The sequence below is a fragment of the Passer domesticus genome, chromosome 10 (assembly GCF_036417665.1).
Source record: "Passer domesticus isolate bPasDom1 chromosome 10, bPasDom1.hap1, whole genome shotgun sequence".
NCBI classification, from domain to species: domain Eukaryota; kingdom Metazoa; phylum Chordata; class Aves; order Passeriformes; family Passeridae; genus Passer; species Passer domesticus.
Window position 1 is genome coordinate 13,751,578 of NC_087483.1, and position 20,411 is coordinate 13,771,988.

Consider the following 20,411-nt stretch of genomic DNA (forward strand, 5'->3'; position numbering starts at 1 on the left):
TGAATGGAATCTCTTTAAATTACTCTCTGTATAAAGTCTTTCACATTCATCCTTTCTGGCTTTCTGATTAGTATCTTTCTGGGATGTGGGTTTTTAAATAATTCCACACCACACTCCCAGCTTCTGCAATCAAAACACTGAAATGGCTCTTGATTCTGCATTTTTCATCTTCATTTACAGGGAAAAATGTCTTCTGCAGTAAGAAATTTGAACACCTACTGTCCTACCCATCTACTGGAGATCCCCAAAAGTGTGTGCTGAAGGCTCAGTCATCAAATGAGATTAAGATTCCCTCATCACTTTACAAATAAGGGGAGTTTTGTATGTTAATGCTGCATAAAGGAGGATTAAATCACCTCTGGAAAGCCCTCAAGATCATTAAAGTGCTGAAAAGCTCAGACCCCTCTGATCTCAGCCTCCATGACAGGAAAGCAAAAAACCCCAAATCCTACATAGTAAATTGAGAAGACTTCCCTGCAAACCCAGATGGGAGCACCTGAAAGGAAAACATGGCACCAAAACACAGCCTCTGGCTGTTGTGTTCATGCTCTGACCAGTTTCCTGAGGAAAGGAGGCTTGTATGACCACATGGTGTGCTTATCTACATCTGTCCTCCCACCAACCCCTTTCCAGCTATTTCTGAGCCCTCTAACAATTACATTTTCCATGTGACAACTCCACTGAAGGAGCAGCAGTACTGGGAGCTGAACTGCTGTCAGTCACAGGGGAAACCACCTCCAAGCTGACCCTTGCCATGTTCTAAGAACCAGAACAACACAACTTGAGTTAAATTTCTTACTAGATATGTACCCCATCAGACCAAAGACATCCAACCACAGGATACAAGTCTGTTGAAAATGTTGTTCCCTTATCTCACAGCTGGCTGGGGCCATCCCTATGGCAGGAGTTTGACTAACAAAGATGCTGCACTGGTTATTCTGTTAACCAAGACTGCTTGGAGAAGCATAAGAAAGAAAGAAAAAAAAATTAAGAAAAATCAGAAACCACACAGGATTGTCTAAGACCTTGGGCTTCTCATAGGAACACATCCCACTCATGACTGCTGGAGTGGATTTTACAAGACTTACTGTGATGACATCCAAAATTTATTACAGTTTTTACAACAAGACCATGTCTAGTAAAGAGTGATGTAGTGACAACATTTACTTGTCTGGATTTAGCTTCTTTGGGCACATAAATATACTTTTGTACTTCAAGAAAAGCCATAGCTGCCTACTAAATCTTGAATAATACAAGGCAGCTTTGTAGACCTTTAAACACATGTACCAATTTGGTTCTGTCTCCTTCCTAAATCTGCTTCCTTACTATCTGCACAGTCAGTCCCAAGGCCCTGCTCTGCTCATTGTCTGTCAACCCAAGCTTCTAAAATGAAAGGCTTTGGAAATCATGCCTTTAAACTCCTGTGCTTTCTGAGAATGGAATTCATGACTTTCAGAAAGTGACCAAGTTTGTTTTCCCATCTCCTAATTACAAAACAAACTGAAAACTTTATCTGTCTTCCTTAGTACATGCATGATGAATTTAGTGCAACTTCATTTGAAAACCAATTGATTGATCATAGGTGTGAAAACCCTATTGTACATATAAATCAAATAGCAGATTTCTAGTAAGCACTGAACAAGGTATTTTTCTGGTATAATGGTTTAAAAAGACAATTTAAAAGAACCTGAGAGTAAAATAGGAATAGCTGGAAAAAGCCAGCAGTATTTCATGTTGTGGTTTTTGTGGAGCCAAATTTGAAGCATCTTGAAGTGCCCTGAGTTCCAGAAAACAGCCTGAGTGTGATGTCAGAAAATCAGACACCTTGAAGTGCCTCATGCTCATGTTGCTGACCACTTCACAGGTAAAAATAATACCTTCAATACACACTGCACTCACCAATATCCTGGTTACCAAAATCAAACAAGCACCGGGGGATGTTTTGCCAAGTAACATGATTGTATTTGAAAAACCTGAATCCAGCCAGGAGTCGCCATAAACCCGGGTCTGAGCCCAGCCCTGCTGTCCATGTCACACCAAAAGCTGGCTCAGCTCCTGGTGGCTGTCCCAGCAGCCTCCCAGCCTGGTGCTGGCCTTGTCCTTCCCTGTCAGGGGCTCCTGGAGCTTACTCAGGGAGCTGGGGCAGAAATGAGGGAAAGTCTCCAGGACAACCTCCCCAAGCTGCCCAGACTAGCCCTGGCCCCCAGAGAAGCCTGACCTACCAGCCCCAAAAGTCACACTCCCTACCCCAAGGCAGGGCACTACCCAGACCCAACACTTGTACTTCCAAGAAGGACTGATGTCAGACAAGCAAATCTATCATGACTGCACCAAGAAATAAAAAAAAACAAACAAAAAAAACCCACCACCACCACCACCAAAACAAAACAAAAAAAACCACAACCCACCAAAAAAAACCCAAAAACCAACAACAACAAAAAAAAACCCAACCAAAAACCAGTACAATAAACCCCTACTTAAATGCTAGTTTGCCTACATTTTACAGTATCCCCTGTATGCCAGCAAAGGGCTCAGGCTATTTCCACGTTCAGTTTTGTTGTTGCTGTTCTTATAAAAACACATTGTTCTTTCCCTGTGACATTTCTTCATATCTTTGAAAGAATGCTCTCTGCTACCACGAAATATTTGGCTTGAATCCTCCAGTGAGGAGGAGCCAAGGGTTTGGCTCATGTTTAAAAAACAAAAGAAATATTACCCTAAACATAAAACAAATGAGTGCAACTGTAACAGTAGATGGAGATAGAGCTCCTAGCACAACCTATGAATAATTCCAAGTCCTATTAGAAGTAACACAGCTTTCTGAATTTCCCTAGAAAACAGCATGTCATGATTAGGTTCCAGCTTGACTGAAATGCAAAATACCACTTTTTTCAAAGACAGAGCTGAACAAAAGACCGTATGTAGTGCAATAACTTAGATTGCAAAGTATATCCACTTACAATCTGAAATTGTGGAAGACAATGTGTGCACACATAAGAACAGAGATATTAAAAGAGGGCTCTTACCTCCGTCCCCAGATCCTGAGCCAGCATCTGAGAAAAGAGCAGAAAGGAATTTATATTCATGTGCTCCAGTATGTGCTGGGAGCATGCAAAGCAAGGCTTCAGTGAAGTGTACTACGGTGCACCTCGCCTTTGATGGCATCCCTGGGTAAATTATCGAGATCTAATCTGAATGTAATTCACTCAAGCCATCTTTCTTGTGTCTCTATTTTTTTTTCTTTAAAGTCTCTCTATCAGATGAAAATAACATAAGCCACAGAATGCTGCAATGTCCTTAGAAGTCTCTACCTCGTTTTGTTGTACTCAGACCAGTAAATTTTTGTTCCCAACAGTAGCACAAAGTTCCTCCAGTTGGTCACTGCTAAATCCTCACCAAGGAGAAATTTTAAAACCCATTTGTAAATTTGTATCATTATCTTTAGGAAACAGGACATCTCATCAAATTATAACTAGTTGGAATAAACCATTAGATTACTATTATTCAAAGTCTTCAGGTAAATTATTAAAATGTCATTTTTCTCAAGGTTGTTGCCGAGTTTCAAAACTGAGTGCTTTTTTTTCCCCTCTGCTCGACATTTTGTTGGCTGGAATGATGAGAGTCACAAATTTAGAAAGTGCAACATCACAAAATTGCCAAGTCCAGAGCTTCAGTAAGAAACTTTCTGAGCAAGACAAAGCACACACACAGGGCTACCAAAAATAATGCCTAAGAGGAGTTTCTTCTGCAGGGAAGGGAGGGAGGCTGCCATCCTAACCTCCCCCTTAGTGGAACAATTATGCATTTATCAGCATCAAGATTAATAGAAAGAGTTTGGAACAGCTGCTTTGGGATGAAAACACCCTATAAACTGTTAGATCTCATTTACTCACAGCGAGGTCTGGTGGATCTGAACTTGCATATGCCATCCCTGCTCAAAACTAAGAAAGAAAAGGAAAATCTTTGCTAAATAAGAAGATTAATAAGGTTGCAAGAATTGCTTCAAATGGTAGATTTATTAAGCAAGGCTGCAAAGGACAGCTGCAAAAGGTGGCTGAAAAAGGGAACAGAAATAACACTGTTTTCCCAGTGACCATGTCCTGAATTCTCCTGATCTGATCCTTTGTCCTGATGCTCTTTCCCATATGAGCTACTGAGGACAGAGGGAAGAAAGGGCACTACAGTGCCCTCATGGCTCTGGGAAGCTTTGCTCTTCCAGGTGTGCCAGATCTCCCCAGCACAGAAAAAGAAACGAGCACCTGCCTGCCACAGTGATCTACCATGGTGTCTGGCTCTCTGCAGAAAAGGATCTTGTGTTCCTCCTCCTGCCCTACCCTTCAGGCCCAGAAGGGCTGCTCACTGACACTTCTCCCACAAGCCCAGGTCTCTGCTGGGAGCTCTTCAGCATCCTCTCTCTCTACCCCATCCCACAGGGGAAACCTAAAGGAAATGGCTGTTCTCTTCTCCACTGAGCTCCTCCTTGGGAAAAGGAAAAAGAGGCCAAAAACCTTGAACAAGACTTCAAGAAAATATAATTTTTTTCCTTATCTGTTTCTGAAACCCACAATGTGTTTCAAAGAGAATGCTGCCAACACAGTCATTGCCAGCAGGCAAATAAGTTTTAGAAAAGTTGTAGCAATGTGCTGAAATTATCCCTTTAATCAAAAAGTTTGAACCAAAAAGACCAGTTGCTTTGCTGAGAGAATTTACTAAGTTGAACAAATCCTACACCACAGCAGGCTTTGTCAGCCCGAGCTCCATTTAATACCAATTTATGGACAAAAAAATTGCAGCATATGTTTTTTTCTTCTTGAAAATTGTCAGGTAACAGCTTCAGAGAAGAACAACATTTCCAGAGAAAAGAGTTTATTTTCTCTCAGGTGTATGAAACATGAAATTACAGCACTGAAAAAAGTTTGTCTAATGTACTTTTTATTGACTCCTCCATCCTCAGCCAAGAAAAAAATTCTGCTTTAAGTTTAAAGAACTCTCTCAAGAACAAAGGCTTACTCCTGCTCTTTTCAAGTTAACTTCACTGCCCACCTCTAACAGATACCGAGCACGAAAGAAAAACATCAAGAACTCCTGCACAGAAGCAACTGGGTTTTCCTGACAGATTTTGCTCATTCACCTTTCTAGCTGTTTTCATACAAGCTGAGATATAAACAGCTCACAAGGCTCAGAGTTGAGCAAAGCTGTCTCACACGCCAGTCAGTTTTCTCAAGTACAGAATAAAACACCTGTGGCACAGACCTGTTCATTATGTGTGCTTTGGACTAAAACTTCAGCTGGTATAAATTGGCAGGACTCATTACAACCAGTGGTCTGTTGAATCATACCAGCTGGGGATCTGGCCCTACAAAGATAAGGAAAAACCCAAGAAACTGGATTGCAGGCAATAATGCTCCAGTTCTCTCTCTCCAGATTACGGAGAGGTTTGTGGTAATCCAGATGCCCATTTATCAGACATCTGCTCCCTTAATCTGCTACCAGTTCTCTTGCCCTAACAGCTCAGTGTAGGCAGGGCACAGGATGATCAGGAGTGCAAGACACAAATTAAAAAACAAATCTACTTCTGTGCTGAACTCTTCCAAACAGTGCCAGGGGTACAGTGTATCAGGGACTGTGAGGCTATAGTAATGTACTTAAAAGCGAAGGATGGCAGCGACTTCTCATGCTCCCCAAAAATTAACCAGTAATGAATTCAAAGCAAAAATTCAAATTTTGCCATCCCCAGGCCATTTTCCTGGGGCGGGGCATGGCAGGGTTGGCAGGCAGCCTGGAGTGAAAAATCACCTACTATGTGAACAGGTGAGCTCTAGAGTAATCTAAAAATGGGTAATAATTATATAAATGTATCTAAATCTAAATATTAGATCTATACCTACCAGTGGCACAGGATCCCTCGGACACCAGCAGGATTTCACTCTGCTGCTTGCAGGCAGCCTGTTTCAAGTAGCACTCGTTCTGGTAGGTGTCACCATTGGAGCCACACACGGGCACGTAGTCATTGTTGCACTGAGGGGAAGGGACAGAGAGCAGCAGCGTTAGTCACACGAGCACAGCACCCATTGGGGTGCCCCCACACACCCCCTGCTCCCTGCCAGCATTAAAACTCCAGGAAAACAACAGACAGGGAGACATTGACAATCCTCTCTTGCCTTCATAGCTACCAAGGGAGAGGGAGGGGTATTTTTAAAAAGAAAAATCAGATTTGAAGAGATTAGGGGAAAGGGCAAAGTGTTCAGTAAGTGCCCCAGAGAGGTCCCTGACTGCCAGCAGGAGCAGGGGGCGTTCCCAGGGAAGGAATAGGGCAAGGTAAATGAGTCCTCACATCTGCAGTCACAGCTCCTGAGTTCCCATTGCATGGCTCCAGACAAACAGCAATGAACAGCTCCCCCTTCCCCTCCTCTGCCCGCACACCCCCGCAGTGCTGCCGGGGTCTGCACACACACAAGTGTGTGTCTAACTCTTCAAGCACTGACTGCCAGAGGGAAATTATTTCTGAGACACCAACGACCAAAGTCCGTCCCTCTTTCTGCACAGACATTTCTGCTCCTGGCAAGCTGCAGCCGGGATGCTCCACAGAGGTCCAAGCTCTCCCCACGGCGGCCAGTGGGCAGGAGCAGCAGCACTGCAGCGAGCCCAGCCAGTGCAGAAGTTTCTCACACCACGCACCCCTGCTTTGGCTCAAACTCCTGCTGAGCTCTGCCTGATTTCCTCACCCACTGGAAGACAGTTTTCTCCCTTCTCGTTCATTTAAAAAAGATAATCATTTCATTTTAGACTGAAAATTGGGCAACCTACGGGGTGCAGTTATCACAAGATAATCATGCTTGGAGGCTTAGAAATACTTGGATGTGCCCAGTACATGGCAATTATACCAGGGATATGATTATCTCGTGATTACCCTACTCCTAGTATGCCTCATTGTTTAATTAGAACAAATGGAATGATCACAATTATTATTTACAAATGCTCACCTCTGCCTAAATCCAAGTAAAAACTTACAAGAAATCATACATTCTATTTAGCTGTATCATGCCATTATGTGTCTGAGGTGTGCTTGTTGGGTACAATGTAACACACAGAACTGAAATATCAGGGATATTAACATCAAAAATGCTTTAAACTAAATGACTACAGAAGTGATTAACACAAACAATTGCATAGATTGCATTAATTGCAGGCCTCCACGCTGAGCAGCTGCCAAGAAATTATTCTTAGTTGGTCAGAGTGACATTTTGATTGGGCCAAAACAAATGACATTTTCCTTTTGCATTGTATTCTCTTCAATCTTCCCAAGATGTTGCCCACCCCCAGCACCCTCTTCCAGCAGCACAAGGAAGAAAAACAGCAGCCACAACAGCAGAAATCCTCTCCTCCTGCTCCTCACGAAGGATTCCTCCATGCAGAGATTTTAAACTGTTGATTAAAATGTTTCTAGGCTATTTTCACCATTATGCTCCAAATCTGAGCAATGTTTCAAGCATAAAATGCCAACTTCATCCAGAAGCTCAACAGCAATTGCTAGAGGCTGATCTGGAATACATAACCAGGACAATTAACACAATCGTGCAGTGCATATTTTTTAAAGCATGAAGCATCAAATCATGCTTGCTTTAGGTGTAATATCTGCTTGTCACCCAAGGATTTGTGAGGAATTTGGCCTAGAGTATCTCAACAGGCTTTCTTACATGTAGAAACAAGGTTGGAGTCTTTGCCCAAGAAACACAGAGGCAACTTTTCTGCCCGAGAAACACAAAGGCATCTCCTCTGCTGCTTGCACCCAGAGCAAGGGACGATCTTTGACAGACTCAGCTGCAGATCTGAACGGCCCCACATAAATGGTGAAATCCCAAACCACACAGAGGAGTGCTGCGAGCTAGGCTGGAACTTATTCCAAAGGTTGGCAATTTTAAAATACATTTGAGAGACACCAGGATCCCAGGAAGTATTAGTCCACTATTCCCACCAGCACCTTTGGAAACTAGGATTCAGATGGAAAGGGCAGGAGCTTACATAAGGAGCAAAGGGAGGGATATCTTCCATAAGGATCTGGCCTTGACTTTGAGCTGGAAACTGTAGTGGAAGTTACCCAGGAAAGGAAACAAGGTCACCAATGAGGGGGTTGTGATGTTGGTCACCAGGTGGTTCCCAACCCACTAGAGCCAGGCCCTTGTGTTTGCCCACGCTGAATCCTGTACTCACAGCTCATCATAATCACAAAATACCTCCTGCTAGTGCTGCAGAATATCAGGTGTTGAATGTCAGTCTAGTGACATATTTTTGTCACTGGTTTAGGGCTCACTAGACCAGACCCTATACATGATTCTTCATCCCCAAGTAAGGACTGGACAAGCCCTCAGGGAAATCCCTGTTAAAACTCCCACTAAAACCAGCAGCACAGTGCCACACTGTCCACTTCTCTCTTACACATGCCAGTTTTTAACATACAGCTGTAGGGCAGGGAAATGGACTCATGCAATTCCATCAAGTGTCAGTCAAAGGCTGCTTTCCTCAGCACCTGCAGCCTTGAGTACCTGTTGTCACAGCCAGGGACAAACCATCTTTGGGGGCCTTTGGATCACCACTGTGCACTGAAAGAAGGTGGTTTGTTTCCTAAAGATAATTGTAACCTGTATAACTCCTCCTCCTGGTAACACTGTTAAAAGCTTGACCTCCTCCTCCTTTCATGGATCAACTACTCCCAAAATGCCACCTACATCTTGCACCAAGCAGCACAAAAATATGTTCTGGAAATATAACAAAGCTGCAAGTTGGACAGGTGATGTCCAGCCGGCCATCAGGACAGGTGATGTTGCAGCTCCACAAACACTGAAGCACGTGGAAGACTCGACATGCATGAAAATGGGACTCCTTCCTCCCATAAAAACCAGTGACTGTCCACTGGCCTGGTGACTCGAGAGGAAAGACACTGATGGAAATATCTGGTATATTTTTGGTACGTTCATGAAATGTCAGAGGGAAGAGCCCAGCTGGCAGACCTAGGGCTTTGGGCAAACAGGTCCAGACCCCAGCAAGCCATGTCTCCAACCACTTGCCTGCTGGCACAGCTCTACACCCCTTCTGCTGGACCCACTGTGTCAGAGGGAAGGAAGGGCTGGTGGTTTCCCACATGCTCAGCCCTCCTGCAGGAGCCACGCTGTCCCAGAGCCTTCCCTCCCTGCCAGCACCAAAGTCTGGGCTTGTCCTGCACAGGGACAACTGCATCTCCTGATCAGAGTGGGACAGGGTGTTTTTCAATGAAATACATGTCATAGTAGGCTGTGACAAGAGAGCTAACCAACATGAACCTTCAGCACATGCCCGCTGGCTCTCCAGGGCTGGAAGTCTAACTTGGGTGTTCCAGAGCAGTCTGATCATATTCATCCTTTCAAATAAAATAAATTCATTTTAACTCCACTTGGGAAGATATGAAGCATCTGTAATTCTGGTTTAAACAAACCCAAACAAAAGCTGCAGAAGCCCTGCTCTCCAATTCCATGTTCTCAGCCCCTCAAAACACAGGCTGGTCAGCCCAGAACTTTTCATCAGTAGTGAGGCAAAATGAGCTCTCTATCCTTGCCTATTCACTCAAATTCCTGAAGAAGACACGAAACACAGTTATAGTGATGAGCAGTCTGCTATTGATTTGCTCACTATCACCACAGAGAGTTGTCACTGAAATGGGAGCCCTGAATCCTGATGGGGTTACTCGTGACATAAGTTACCTGGCCAGCTCTGCCTCACTTAGCCAGCCTCAGACACCACACTAGAAATTAATTTTCTACTCCAGTGGCATATCTTTTGGGCTTGTCACAGTGTCCACTGATGTTACAAGAGCACTAACATCCCCCCAAGCTCTGCCTGTATCAAAGGGCTCGCGTGTGACTACAGAAGCCCCGGCACCACAGTGCCCTTGGCAGCGCTGGCACAGCATCAGCCACAGGTAATTTGCCCTCCAAGGTCACAGTGAGCCCTGCGGCTCCACAGAGGGCTCACAGCAAGACAAAGAGCTCTGAGTTTACAGGGCCTGATCCAAAGGCCACTGAAACCAAAGATTGCTGTTGATTTCAGCCTGTTTCCTAGTGATCGGGGGCCCACAATTGCCCAACTCATTATTTTTATCTTATTTACATATTCATATACCAATTGCCTAATTTCCTTAAATCTGTCTCAACTGCCCCCTACAGAACTCTTAAACTCAGCATACTTAGACTGTTCACGTCTCAAAGAGGGGACCACACAGCCTGAGGAGGTTTACCTAGTCCATTTACCCCAAATCACCAGGCATTAGTACCTGCCTTGGGAAAACAGCGCTCCCAATATGCCTTCTTCCCTGCCCATGGCAACATCTGAATTTGCATCCTCCAGGCTATGAGTTCAGTGCTTTATTCCAAATGACAAAACCAAACAGGGACCAAAGACAAGACCCAAGCACTCTCAGTAGCTGCTCTAAGTTCCCGAGACTCACAGCACAACATCTGCCCTGGCTTACCACCAGGCAATGGATCAAGTCACAGAGGTTTCACTGCCTTACAGATTTTTCTTAGAAAGATAAAATACACCAAACCATAACCCTTGTATCACTGCATATGCTGAGCCAAGGCAAATGCTCAAAACAGCATTCTCACACTGAATTTTTGATTGCATACAAACTCCAAATGGAATAAAAGACTCCCACAGTCAATATGAATTCCCTTCCAACATTTAAGAACTACTGTCTTGCTCTCATTAGAGAAAATTCCTTCCTTGTTTAAAATGAAGGAACTGATCACTTGGGTTTTATCTCCAAAGGCACGTTTGTCTCTGGAAATATAAACAATACTTGCAGTGCTTTAATGTGAATGGTCTGTCAAAGCCCAATATTAACACAGTCATTACAGATGTGCCCAGTCTTGAGCTGTTCACTGTTTGGCCTGCTCTACTATAAACACTCAAATCGGCATCGTAAGTTTCACAACTTCACCAATCCACATTAAAATGCAGAAAAACACTGGGGCATAAAGACACATACAACCCTGTGCTGGTACATGCTTTAAACTCCTTTAATTTGTGCAGTTTCTATTCAGGTCATTATTTAAAGACCAGCTGTTCTGCGAGTTAGCTAAAACATTAAATGGAATCCTTCATAATGAAATCATCTGACTTTGAGAAGGGCTGAGGTTTAGATGTAGCTGAGAGAGGAAGAGAGAAGAAATAGAAGGAAAACCCCTTACTACTCAGTAATAGCTCTCCTAAAACTATATAAAACCTAAAGGAAGTTCATCATTTTGGAACAGAGGGATTGCTCCTTAATCTGATCAGCTGGGCAGATAAACAGGCAGAAGCATTGTCACTATGCAGCCCTTCCTGAAAATATTGCATAAGCACATTACAGATCCATTTCTTTAACTAGATCAGAACTCCGAATACAATAAGCCATGATCTGTATCAGAAATGAATTTAGAAAGGACTCTAAATCCTCGTTAAAAGGGCAGGGATGAAAAATCAGAAATGCACAACCTGGAACTGCAGACCCAAAGGGACATTTAAAGCCACAGCATCTGCATTTTCCCAGAGAAACTTATGGCTTCTTGACACCAGTTGGTTCTCCTGCCAGCTTTTATACACACTGCCAGGTTTTCCCTCTAACTTCTCTGCACACAGAGAAACAAATTGCCAAGTGATAGGTTATAAAGGCAGATCCTTGATTTGTATTCTCATTAGTGAATTAGAGAACGAAATATCAATCTTCTTACCTTGAACTGACAGACACAAGTCACACTGTCTCCAATCCTTAAACACTCCCCATCAAATTTACAGGTATTGGTGTCGCAGAGAAAGAGATCATTTTCTCTGTCATCATAACCTCAAATGTAAAGAGAGGAAAAAAAAAAGTCAGCTTTGGTCTAGCAAGAGGAACAATACGGGGTGATTGCATTTTAATGCATGCAGTAAAATAACCTTGTTGATGAAATTGATAAAGTCCAGATTTCCTTTTGTCCTTCCCTGTCCTCAGCTTTTCACTTTTCCTCTTGTTTCTCCCTCGGTGTTTCTCTCAGTTCTTATTCCCCACTACCTCACACACTTTTTTTTTTCCTATTTCACGGACTCTGTTTCCTCAAAAGTCACCCGGTAATTATGCTATTTCACGGCTCTGGGTTGGAAATGTCATCAACTTATCCCCATCCGATCACAAATCTGTTGGACAAAAGTCCAAATCGGAATTTCTCCAGCCCACGACACAACAAAGCCCCCAATAATAAAGACAAACAGGCTGTGTGTTTTCTGTGATGGTCTGCCTGATCCCAATGAAGATTGATGACCTCTAAGTTAAGAGGAGAAGTGCCAGGTTCCCCACGAGCCGCTGAGTGAACCGAGCTCTTTGCCTTCATATTCTCCAGGAAAAACCAACAGATCTGACTGAACATTCAGTTCACGAATACAAGCATGAATTTCAGATTTCGCTAGCTGACTTCCCACTCCAACAGCGAGTGGCAAGATACTAAACAAAACAGCTATATCAGACTCCAAACCCATTAAGATCTGAATCCATTGATTTAAAAAAAAACAAACCAAAAACATCCAAGTGCTCTTAACCGTATCGCTACATGGTTAAGACGAAGAGCTCACAGCGCAAATTCCCCCCGATCTAACACGTCATGTGCGATCCACGCAGTACCCCAAATAGCGCTCTTCCCCTTAGAAGGCTACCACAGGCTAATTCCCGAATTATTTTACGGATCGGAGGAGCACCGGCTGCTGACCTGCACGGGAAACCCGTTACAGAGGTCAGCCCGACTTTACGACGCGGGCAGCGGGTTCCCGGTGTGGCGGTGCCGGTTCCGCGATCCGCCCTGCGTTCTGCGCGCCCGGGAGCGGCCGCCCGCAGGATGCGCACACGCGGCCCCGTCTCCCGCAGCCGCACGCCGAGTGCCCCGCTCGGCGGGGCCGGGGCTCTCTCTCTCTCTGCCCGGGGAGCCTCCCGCACCGCGGAGGGCGCGGCTGCCGCGCCCGGCTCCGCGGAGCAGGGGGCAAGCGGGGCCCCGGGAGCTGCGGCGAGCCCCGACGCCCGGGACTTTCGGCTTTCGCTATTCCCGTGCATCCAACGGGACGCGGCATCGCCCTCTGAAGTTGCCTCTCCCGGGGCTCGTCCGCGCAACTCCGAGCGCCCGGCGGGGCACGGCGGGGCCGGGCGCGGGGCGCTCCGGTGCTTACCGGAGCAGTTCCAGCCGGTGGGCGTCTGACAGTCGCTTAAGGAGGTAGGGAAGGCCGCCAGCTTGTCGGGGCGGGCGAGGACGAGCAGCACGGCGGGCAGCAGCAGCCAGCAGCAGCAGTCGCAGAGCGTCCAGCCGCCGCCGCCGCACTGCCGGGGCGGGGAGGGCTCCCAGGGCACCATGACTTCCTAACTCAACTCTCCGGCAGCGGCGTGCCCCCCGGGCGGCGCGGCGGGCGGCAGGGACGGGCGGCGGGGCCGCTGAGCATCCCGGGGCCCCGGCCGGCGGCGGCAGCGGGTCAGCGAGCGGCGGCCGGGCGCTACGCTGGGGCGAGCGGCGGAGCCCGGCGGGGCGGCGCGGGGGTGCGGGCGGCGGCGGGGCGGGGAGCAGCTGCCATAGGGGCCGGGCGGCGGGGAGCGGGGGGAGGGCGCGGAGGGGCCGCCGCCGCGCAGCCGCCGCCGCCGCCGCCTGCCCCGCTCTGCCGCCCGCATCCCTCTGCGCGGGGGAAGCAGCAGGTCCCGGCCCGCCGCGTCACGTGCGCCGCCGCGCCGCCCCCATTGGCCGAGCGGCTGCGGGGCCCGGCGGGCGGGGCCGGCGGAGCTGCTGCGCCCCGCGGCAGCGCCCGGGGCAGGGCCGGGCCGGGCAGGGCCGGGCCGGGCGGCGATGATGCGGGGACAGCGCGGCCGGAGGGGCCGCGGGCGCTGCTCCGCACCCCTGCGCCCCGGGGCGCCGTCCCGCCGGCTGCGGGGGTGCGCCGGCCCCGACGGGGCGCGGGCGGGCAGCGCCTCTCCGCGCCCAGACAGGTGCGCGCAGCGCCCCGGCCGGCAGCGAGCCGCAGGTGGCAAGCGCGGCCGCGGGCAGGGACAGCGGTGACACGCTCCGCGCACACAGCGCACACGCCCGGGCGCTGCCGAAGTTGCCGAGCGGGTGCCGGTGTTTAATCACGCTAGGAAAATAAAACACCGTCACGGCTGTAGGGTCTGGAGCGGACACTGGGCTGGAGAGGTGACGAGGGGAAGAAACGAGCACTGCGGGGAAAGCAGGGAGAAAAGAGAGAGGGAAGATCTTGCCCAGCCTCGGCAGGCAGCGGCCAAGGTCTTCTCGGGCTGCGGCACCATCCCGCTATCCGTGCGACGGAGCCGGAGGAAAATGCACCATCACGCTGGCACGGAGGGCTGCTCTGCCCCCCACACCTAAGGCACGGCGGCGGAGCGCAGCCCCGGAGCGGCATCCCGCCGCCTCCAGCCGGCGATGTGCCACGGGGCTGCGGGAGCCGCCTCCCCCGCTGCGCCCTGCGCCGCGCATCCTCCTCCCTCCTCCCATCTGGGGCTTCAGTTTTAGCAGCCGGTTGCCAGGACGGTCGGGGGGACTCCGCTGGCTCCCCGGGCGGCGGGAGCACGGCAGCGGTGTCCCCTCAGCCTCCCTCCGCGGCCGGTGTCGGGAGCCGCCGGCCCCGCCGCAGGGCTCGGGGCGGCCCAACTTCGCCCCCTCCTCCGCATCTCCGGGAGCGGAGCGGAGCCGGCGGACACCCAGGGCCAGCTAAACCGGAGCCCTGGCCCCGAGCGCCGCTCAACGCGCGGCCGTGCCGCCGGCGGGATGGGGCGGCCGGCGGCTTGGGCAACAAGGACGCCTTAGACTGGAGAATAATAAAAAAAAGATCGGATCGATTTCTGCAGATGGCAGCAGGGACGCGCTTTCTAAACACGGGCGCTGGACCCCGCGGCCGCCCGTGCCAGTGGGAGCCGCCGGCGGAGCAGCAGGACCGGGGCTGTGTGCGGATGCCGGGCGCTCGGCAGGCGGGCTGGGCTGGCCCTGCCCCTCCTCCGCCCCGTCCTCCGCCCATGGGGGCAGCTCGGCATCCCCCAGGGCTCCGGCACCGCACCGGAGAGCTGCGAGAGTGGGCGCTGCAGACGGGAGTAGGGTACGGCTCCCTCTGGTCTTGAGACCCCCGAGCGTGGGCGAGGGGACCCTGCTGGAAGTTTGCTGTTCCCGACAGCATGACCTCGTTTTCGACCCCTGAGTGTCCACACAAATCCTTACACCACTACTACTGCTTGTTATCCCTTCATACGGGGGCATGGTATGCGGGAGCCAAGGAATACTTCACGCTCAGGTAATCCCCGTCTAGCTTCTCCCTAAGCTCTAAACCAGGTTTTCTTCTGGCTGCTTTCTCCCCTGTACCTCTGTGTCTGCTCCCCGCTTTGCCCACCTGCTGCTCTCTGTATTGACCTCTTCTGCCCACCCGTACTCCAGAAGCCTTTGCTACAATTAAAGGGTATCAATTTGCACATTCCAATATGTTCTCAAGCTCTGATGAAGACCCACACGAATCAGTGCCTACATTTTCCTATTTACTAATCAAGACCTAAGCAGAAAGAAAATACTAATTTTTTACTGCCTGCTAGTGGTTGTACTGAATCTTATCCTTCATCTTCTGTGGGCTTACAGAGCATCTGCCAGCCGAGCACCTGGTGCCAGATCAATTTTTTTCATTCCTTTTATCTCTTTTCATGGCTTTTTCATGCCATTCAGTTATTTCGTATACTACCACATTCCTTTTATTCCCACATCCCCTCTTCCTTTTTGTTTTAACTTTCTTCTTTTCCCCCTCATATTAATTATTGCTTGTTAAAACTCAGCCCTCTGCTTGACATATCACTGAGATGATTAAAAATCAAAAATGTTCTGGCTGGCAACAGGTACCACAGTTGCACAGCCACAGCCTCACCAGGGGAATGTCCTCCTCTGCCTTCCTTTTTGCTCCCGCCTTGTTTCTTCTCCCCACTGCCCTGGTTCTTCTGTGTGGTCTCACTTCTCTCCATTCCCCTGGCTGCAATTAGCAAAGCCTGCAGTTTCTATTCCCTTCTTCTTCACTCTCCTCCCTTCTTCCAGCCCAACCTGCCTTCATTTCCACATAGCTACAGGTCATAAAGGCACCGCTGGCCTCATCTCTGGACCAGTTTAACCAGCCCACATGGGGAATGGAACTGCTAGGTCAGTCTTTCCCAGACGAGCAGCCAGAGCCTCTCTGACGTGTCCCTCCTGCCACAATAACTCAGGCTCCAGAGGATCCCACAAGTGTGCCTGGCGCTCACGGAGTACCATTAAATCCAGCAGCAGAGCCCGGCTCTGGCCCGTGCTGTCCCCAGAGTGCTGTATAACACCACAGCCACCGAGCTGCAGGCCACGGTGCTGACTAACAATTACCCTGCTTCATCTTCAGCCACTCACACAACAGGCACTGCCTGGGGAGGTGAAGAAGCCTCTCTGTATGCTGGTTCTCAGACTTTGGGATGTGGAAGTTCCACCAGAGGTCCTGGAATTGCCACAACATGATAAACCTGTGAACCTGAAAGCATCTGCAGGGCAATCTCCTTATGGCACTGTAGGACAGTTTTTGCTCTGACTAGCACCGGTATCTTCCTTTAAAAGATTTTCCTTGTTGATATAAGAACTCTACTTATAAAAATATTTTGTTAAGATAAAAAAAGGTACATCTGTCTGCTTCGAAAGGGACTGCCAGACCCACAAGCCCCTTTTCTCAATTATGCTCTCTAGCAATTTCTTTTGAATTGTAGAGACTGAGATACAATAATTTTTTCATGTAGCTCCTAGCTCCAAAGCATTCTACCCTCTTAATGCGACACTGCACACGCAATCTCTCAGCAGCACATTATTCCCAGCTATACTTCAACACTTAGGCTAGTTGACATCTACAGTCTTGTACTCCCTGATGTGCCCATCCCATCTCACCACTGCACAAAAGCTACTACTTGTAAACCACGCAGGCAGCGCTAGGCTGGTGTGAGGTACAAATTGCCACCAGCATCTCCTCCCTGAAACACAAGGTCATGCTACTGAGCCACCAGTGGGGTTCCTTGTGGCTGCATGTCTGACTCTAATGCCACATGAGCAGCAAAAATAATCACAACATTCTTGGAAGAGCCCTTCTTGTACATGATGAGGGTAGGGCTACATCTCAAGTATTAAACCCACCTCTTGTAGAGCTTTTCTGAAGCCTGCACAGTTTTGAGATGCTCATGCTACAAGAAACAGGCTGATGGGTGTATTCAAGGGTAGCTGATACCAATGCAGATTGATCCAATGCACATGGCCATGCCATGTGTACCTGTGCCTGGAGATCAGCTCCCAGCTGACAAGCAGCTGTTTGAGGTGTTGCAGGCCCTCAAACGTCTCACAGCAAGGGCAGGGTGGGTCTTGGCTGTGCACTGCACTCCTTGAGCTGAGACTGGGCAGCAGCAGCTGGCAGAGGGGGCCTGGGGCCAGACTGCACCTGATCCCAGGCCCACGTAGCCACGTCTGTGAGTAATGCCTTCTGTTGCTGTGCTTGGCCAGCAGGCGCTGTACTGGAGAGGAGTTACGCAACCCCAGTTATTCACACTTGTATTATATCTTGGCTGTGCTGCTCTTGGGAGGCTGCAGATTCCAAAAAGTTTCCCAGAACTTAGGAGAAGCCAAATGGTACAGATGAGTGTATCAAAACCTCCTCAGCTACACAAGCTCTGGGTACACAACTCGCGTTCTCTTTCTATGAAGCTATGACTATGAAGCTAACTAAATAGATCCTCATCTTGAAAACACTTTATGTCCTGTGTCTGATGTCTCTAAAGACCCTAGGAAGGTAACCTTGGTCAAGAATATCAGTGAAAAAAGGCTTCTTACAGGTCAGCTAATATTCATGAACAAAGTTTTCTTTGAGCCAGTACTAGAAGTATGGGCTAACATTCTGCAGCTGCTAAGAACAAATCCCACCAAATGTACAAGGGCCGTTTGAGTTAGCCTCTTCCCTGTTGCCACCACATCACAGCCTGTTCATGAAACACACATTTACAGAACTGAAAAAACCCCAACCAAACCCCACTCTGCACAATTCTTGAGAGAATGAGAGCTACACATGTGTGAGCTACTGCAAGCTACCACCACTACTCGTAGTTCCAAAGGAAAAAAAAGTGAAAAAAATCTATTTAACCTACAAGAGACTTGCCCAAACACGGTTACAGCCTAGCCTAAAGAAAATGGAGTGTGGGGCTCACCAATTTTCAGTGACAATTCTTGACAAAACATGGGTCTGATTCAAAAGATCCCACCAGAAAAGTCTTGGAAGCCCAGTTGCCAGTTGAAAGACCCAAGGCAGAAGGAAAGGATGTTACCAATTCCAGCAGAAGACCAGTGAAGGACACACAACCTATATGCACTTGCTGTGTATGAAGCTGGAATTTCTCTCATCACCATGGAAGAACAATGCTTATTTCAGGTCTGTGTATTTTCAGGCCTGGTTTGACCAAAAGTTGGCATACTTAGCCTAGACACGTGTTTCTGTCAGAAGTTTGTGAATCTCTAGCAGATTTTATGATCATCTATTTTTCATGTGTGCAGGAAAAGCACACATGGCTTCACTCGAATGCACAGGCAGTAGGGAGCTCTTTGCCTACATGCCGTTTTACAGATTTTATACAGCTTTCAGCTAAATCACATATCTCCATGCAAAGTATGCCACTCTTGGGTATCGCATGGATTTTTAATGCTCTGAGGGATCCTTTGGGTCTATAAACAACAAGTAGATTACATTCATCTACATCATGACAGACTTCCCCCCCCACTTTGCTTGTGAGACAAAATATGGCTCTTGTTCTTCCTTGGAACTAGTATGGAATCCAGGCACGACTCATGTACAGTTATGAGAAAACCATGCCATATTTTTCATTGTAATTAACTGCTTCAGAGCAAGACTTCTCATGTATAAAGATGAAGAAAGGTCTCAGCTTTGCCTGAAAGACAACTTGCCTTTCAGCAATGTCTCACACTTTGAGTTTTGACTGAAACATTCCACTGCTTTGGTGACCTGTTGTGCCAAAAAAGCTGTCTCGTGTTACGCTTCGCTTTCAGCTGAATTTGCCGGCACACGCCAAGGGACAGAACAAAGTATTGCAATTTATACTGGAACACTATTTTGTGCTGCTCCACACATGAAATTGATGTCAGGAAAAAGTGCACAAAGGGCATGGAAAATGTAAATAAATACTGTGATCCTTTTACCTTCAGTTTTAAATAGATGGATTGAAATGCATGGGTCCTAAAGATTTATGAATCCGTTTATAGTCCATTCTGGAGTTTTAACATTTCATGCAGCTTGTAGGAGGGAGTGTATTATTTATAAAAAGTCATGGTTATTCAGCAGTGTTTATTTCTGAAGAGCAACAAAATATCTTCAAGGGAGAAGAAGAAATTCATAACTCTGGTTTACTACCAGGGTTAGCCAACTTAAAAGCCTTTTCTCATGACTGATTTGCAAAGACCTTTATAAAGTCCTCTTATGAGCATGTTTGGAACACTGGGCATTTTGCTACCAGCAGTGGAAATCACCTCCATCTTTCAGGACAGACAGCACTGCAACAGATTCAAAGAAGTGGTGGTGGGGGAACCTTCATTGTTGTGGAGATACTTGAGCTTTATTTTTGCAGCCCTTTTCCCAGCACAGTATTGAATGGAAGTTCAGAACTAGGGCCTGCAAGAAGAAAACCCACAGCAGCTATTCACAGATATAATTTCTGTATGACATCGGTTTCTTGGCCACATGAATAATTTCTTCCATCTGATGAAATGTAACATCCATTTATTTTTATCATTTTCTATCTTTGGGGTCCTTTGCCCAGAGTTGTTTTTAAGACAAAGGGCCTGAAAGGAAAATGATGTAAAAGTAAGTGCAGCCTTAGCATACCTTTGGTCTTTCTAGCTACTTTACTTCATTGGAATTGCAGTGATTGCTTTTCTTCCTAGCAGGTAATAAATCAGTTTCAATGAAAAAGAAAAACAACTCTGACATAAGCCAGCATTTTCAAATGGTGTTTCTCAGTCAACTTTTATCTTCACTGTCTGTGAAAGCGGAGCTTGCAGAAGTTGCATTCAGCTCACCTCAACTGACCACACTGCATCTGTGTAGCTATATACAATTCCTGCAAGCCAGCAAGGGAAGTTCATAGTTTAACTGAACAAATCCCAAGCAGTCTGACCTATCCCTCCTGTCTCTGCTTGGCAGTGCTGTCAACAGAAACACCTGAACTGTGTCTATGTGTAGAGCAGAGAGCCCAGCCACAGACAGATGCAGCACTGCTCATCATAGGAGCCATCTCTGGCTTGTCTCCAGCAGAGCCTTGAGGACAGGTGGATGGTGCTGCTCAGGGATAAGAG

General features: G+C 47.8%; 1 protein-coding gene across 1 annotated transcript in view; it reads right to left on the reverse strand.

The window, feature by feature from the left end:
* The window catches only part of TMEFF2 (transmembrane protein with EGF like and two follistatin like domains 2), a 124,261-nt gene extending 110,622 nt beyond the window's left edge, over positions 1-13,639 (reverse strand). Inside the window, exons 1-4 of the mRNA XM_064433882.1 lie at positions 13,204-13,639; positions 11,745-11,854; positions 5,889-6,018; positions 3,027-3,053 (exon numbers count right to left, since the gene is read on the reverse strand). Of these exons, the coding sequence (XP_064289952.1) occupies positions 3,027-3,053; positions 5,889-6,018; positions 11,745-11,854; positions 13,204-13,384 (448 nt within the window). The 5' untranslated portion in view covers positions 13,385-13,639. The remainder of the gene's footprint in view (positions 1-3,026; positions 3,054-5,888; positions 6,019-11,744; positions 11,855-13,203) is intronic.
* Between the last annotated feature and the right edge of the window lie 6,772 nt (positions 13,640-20,411).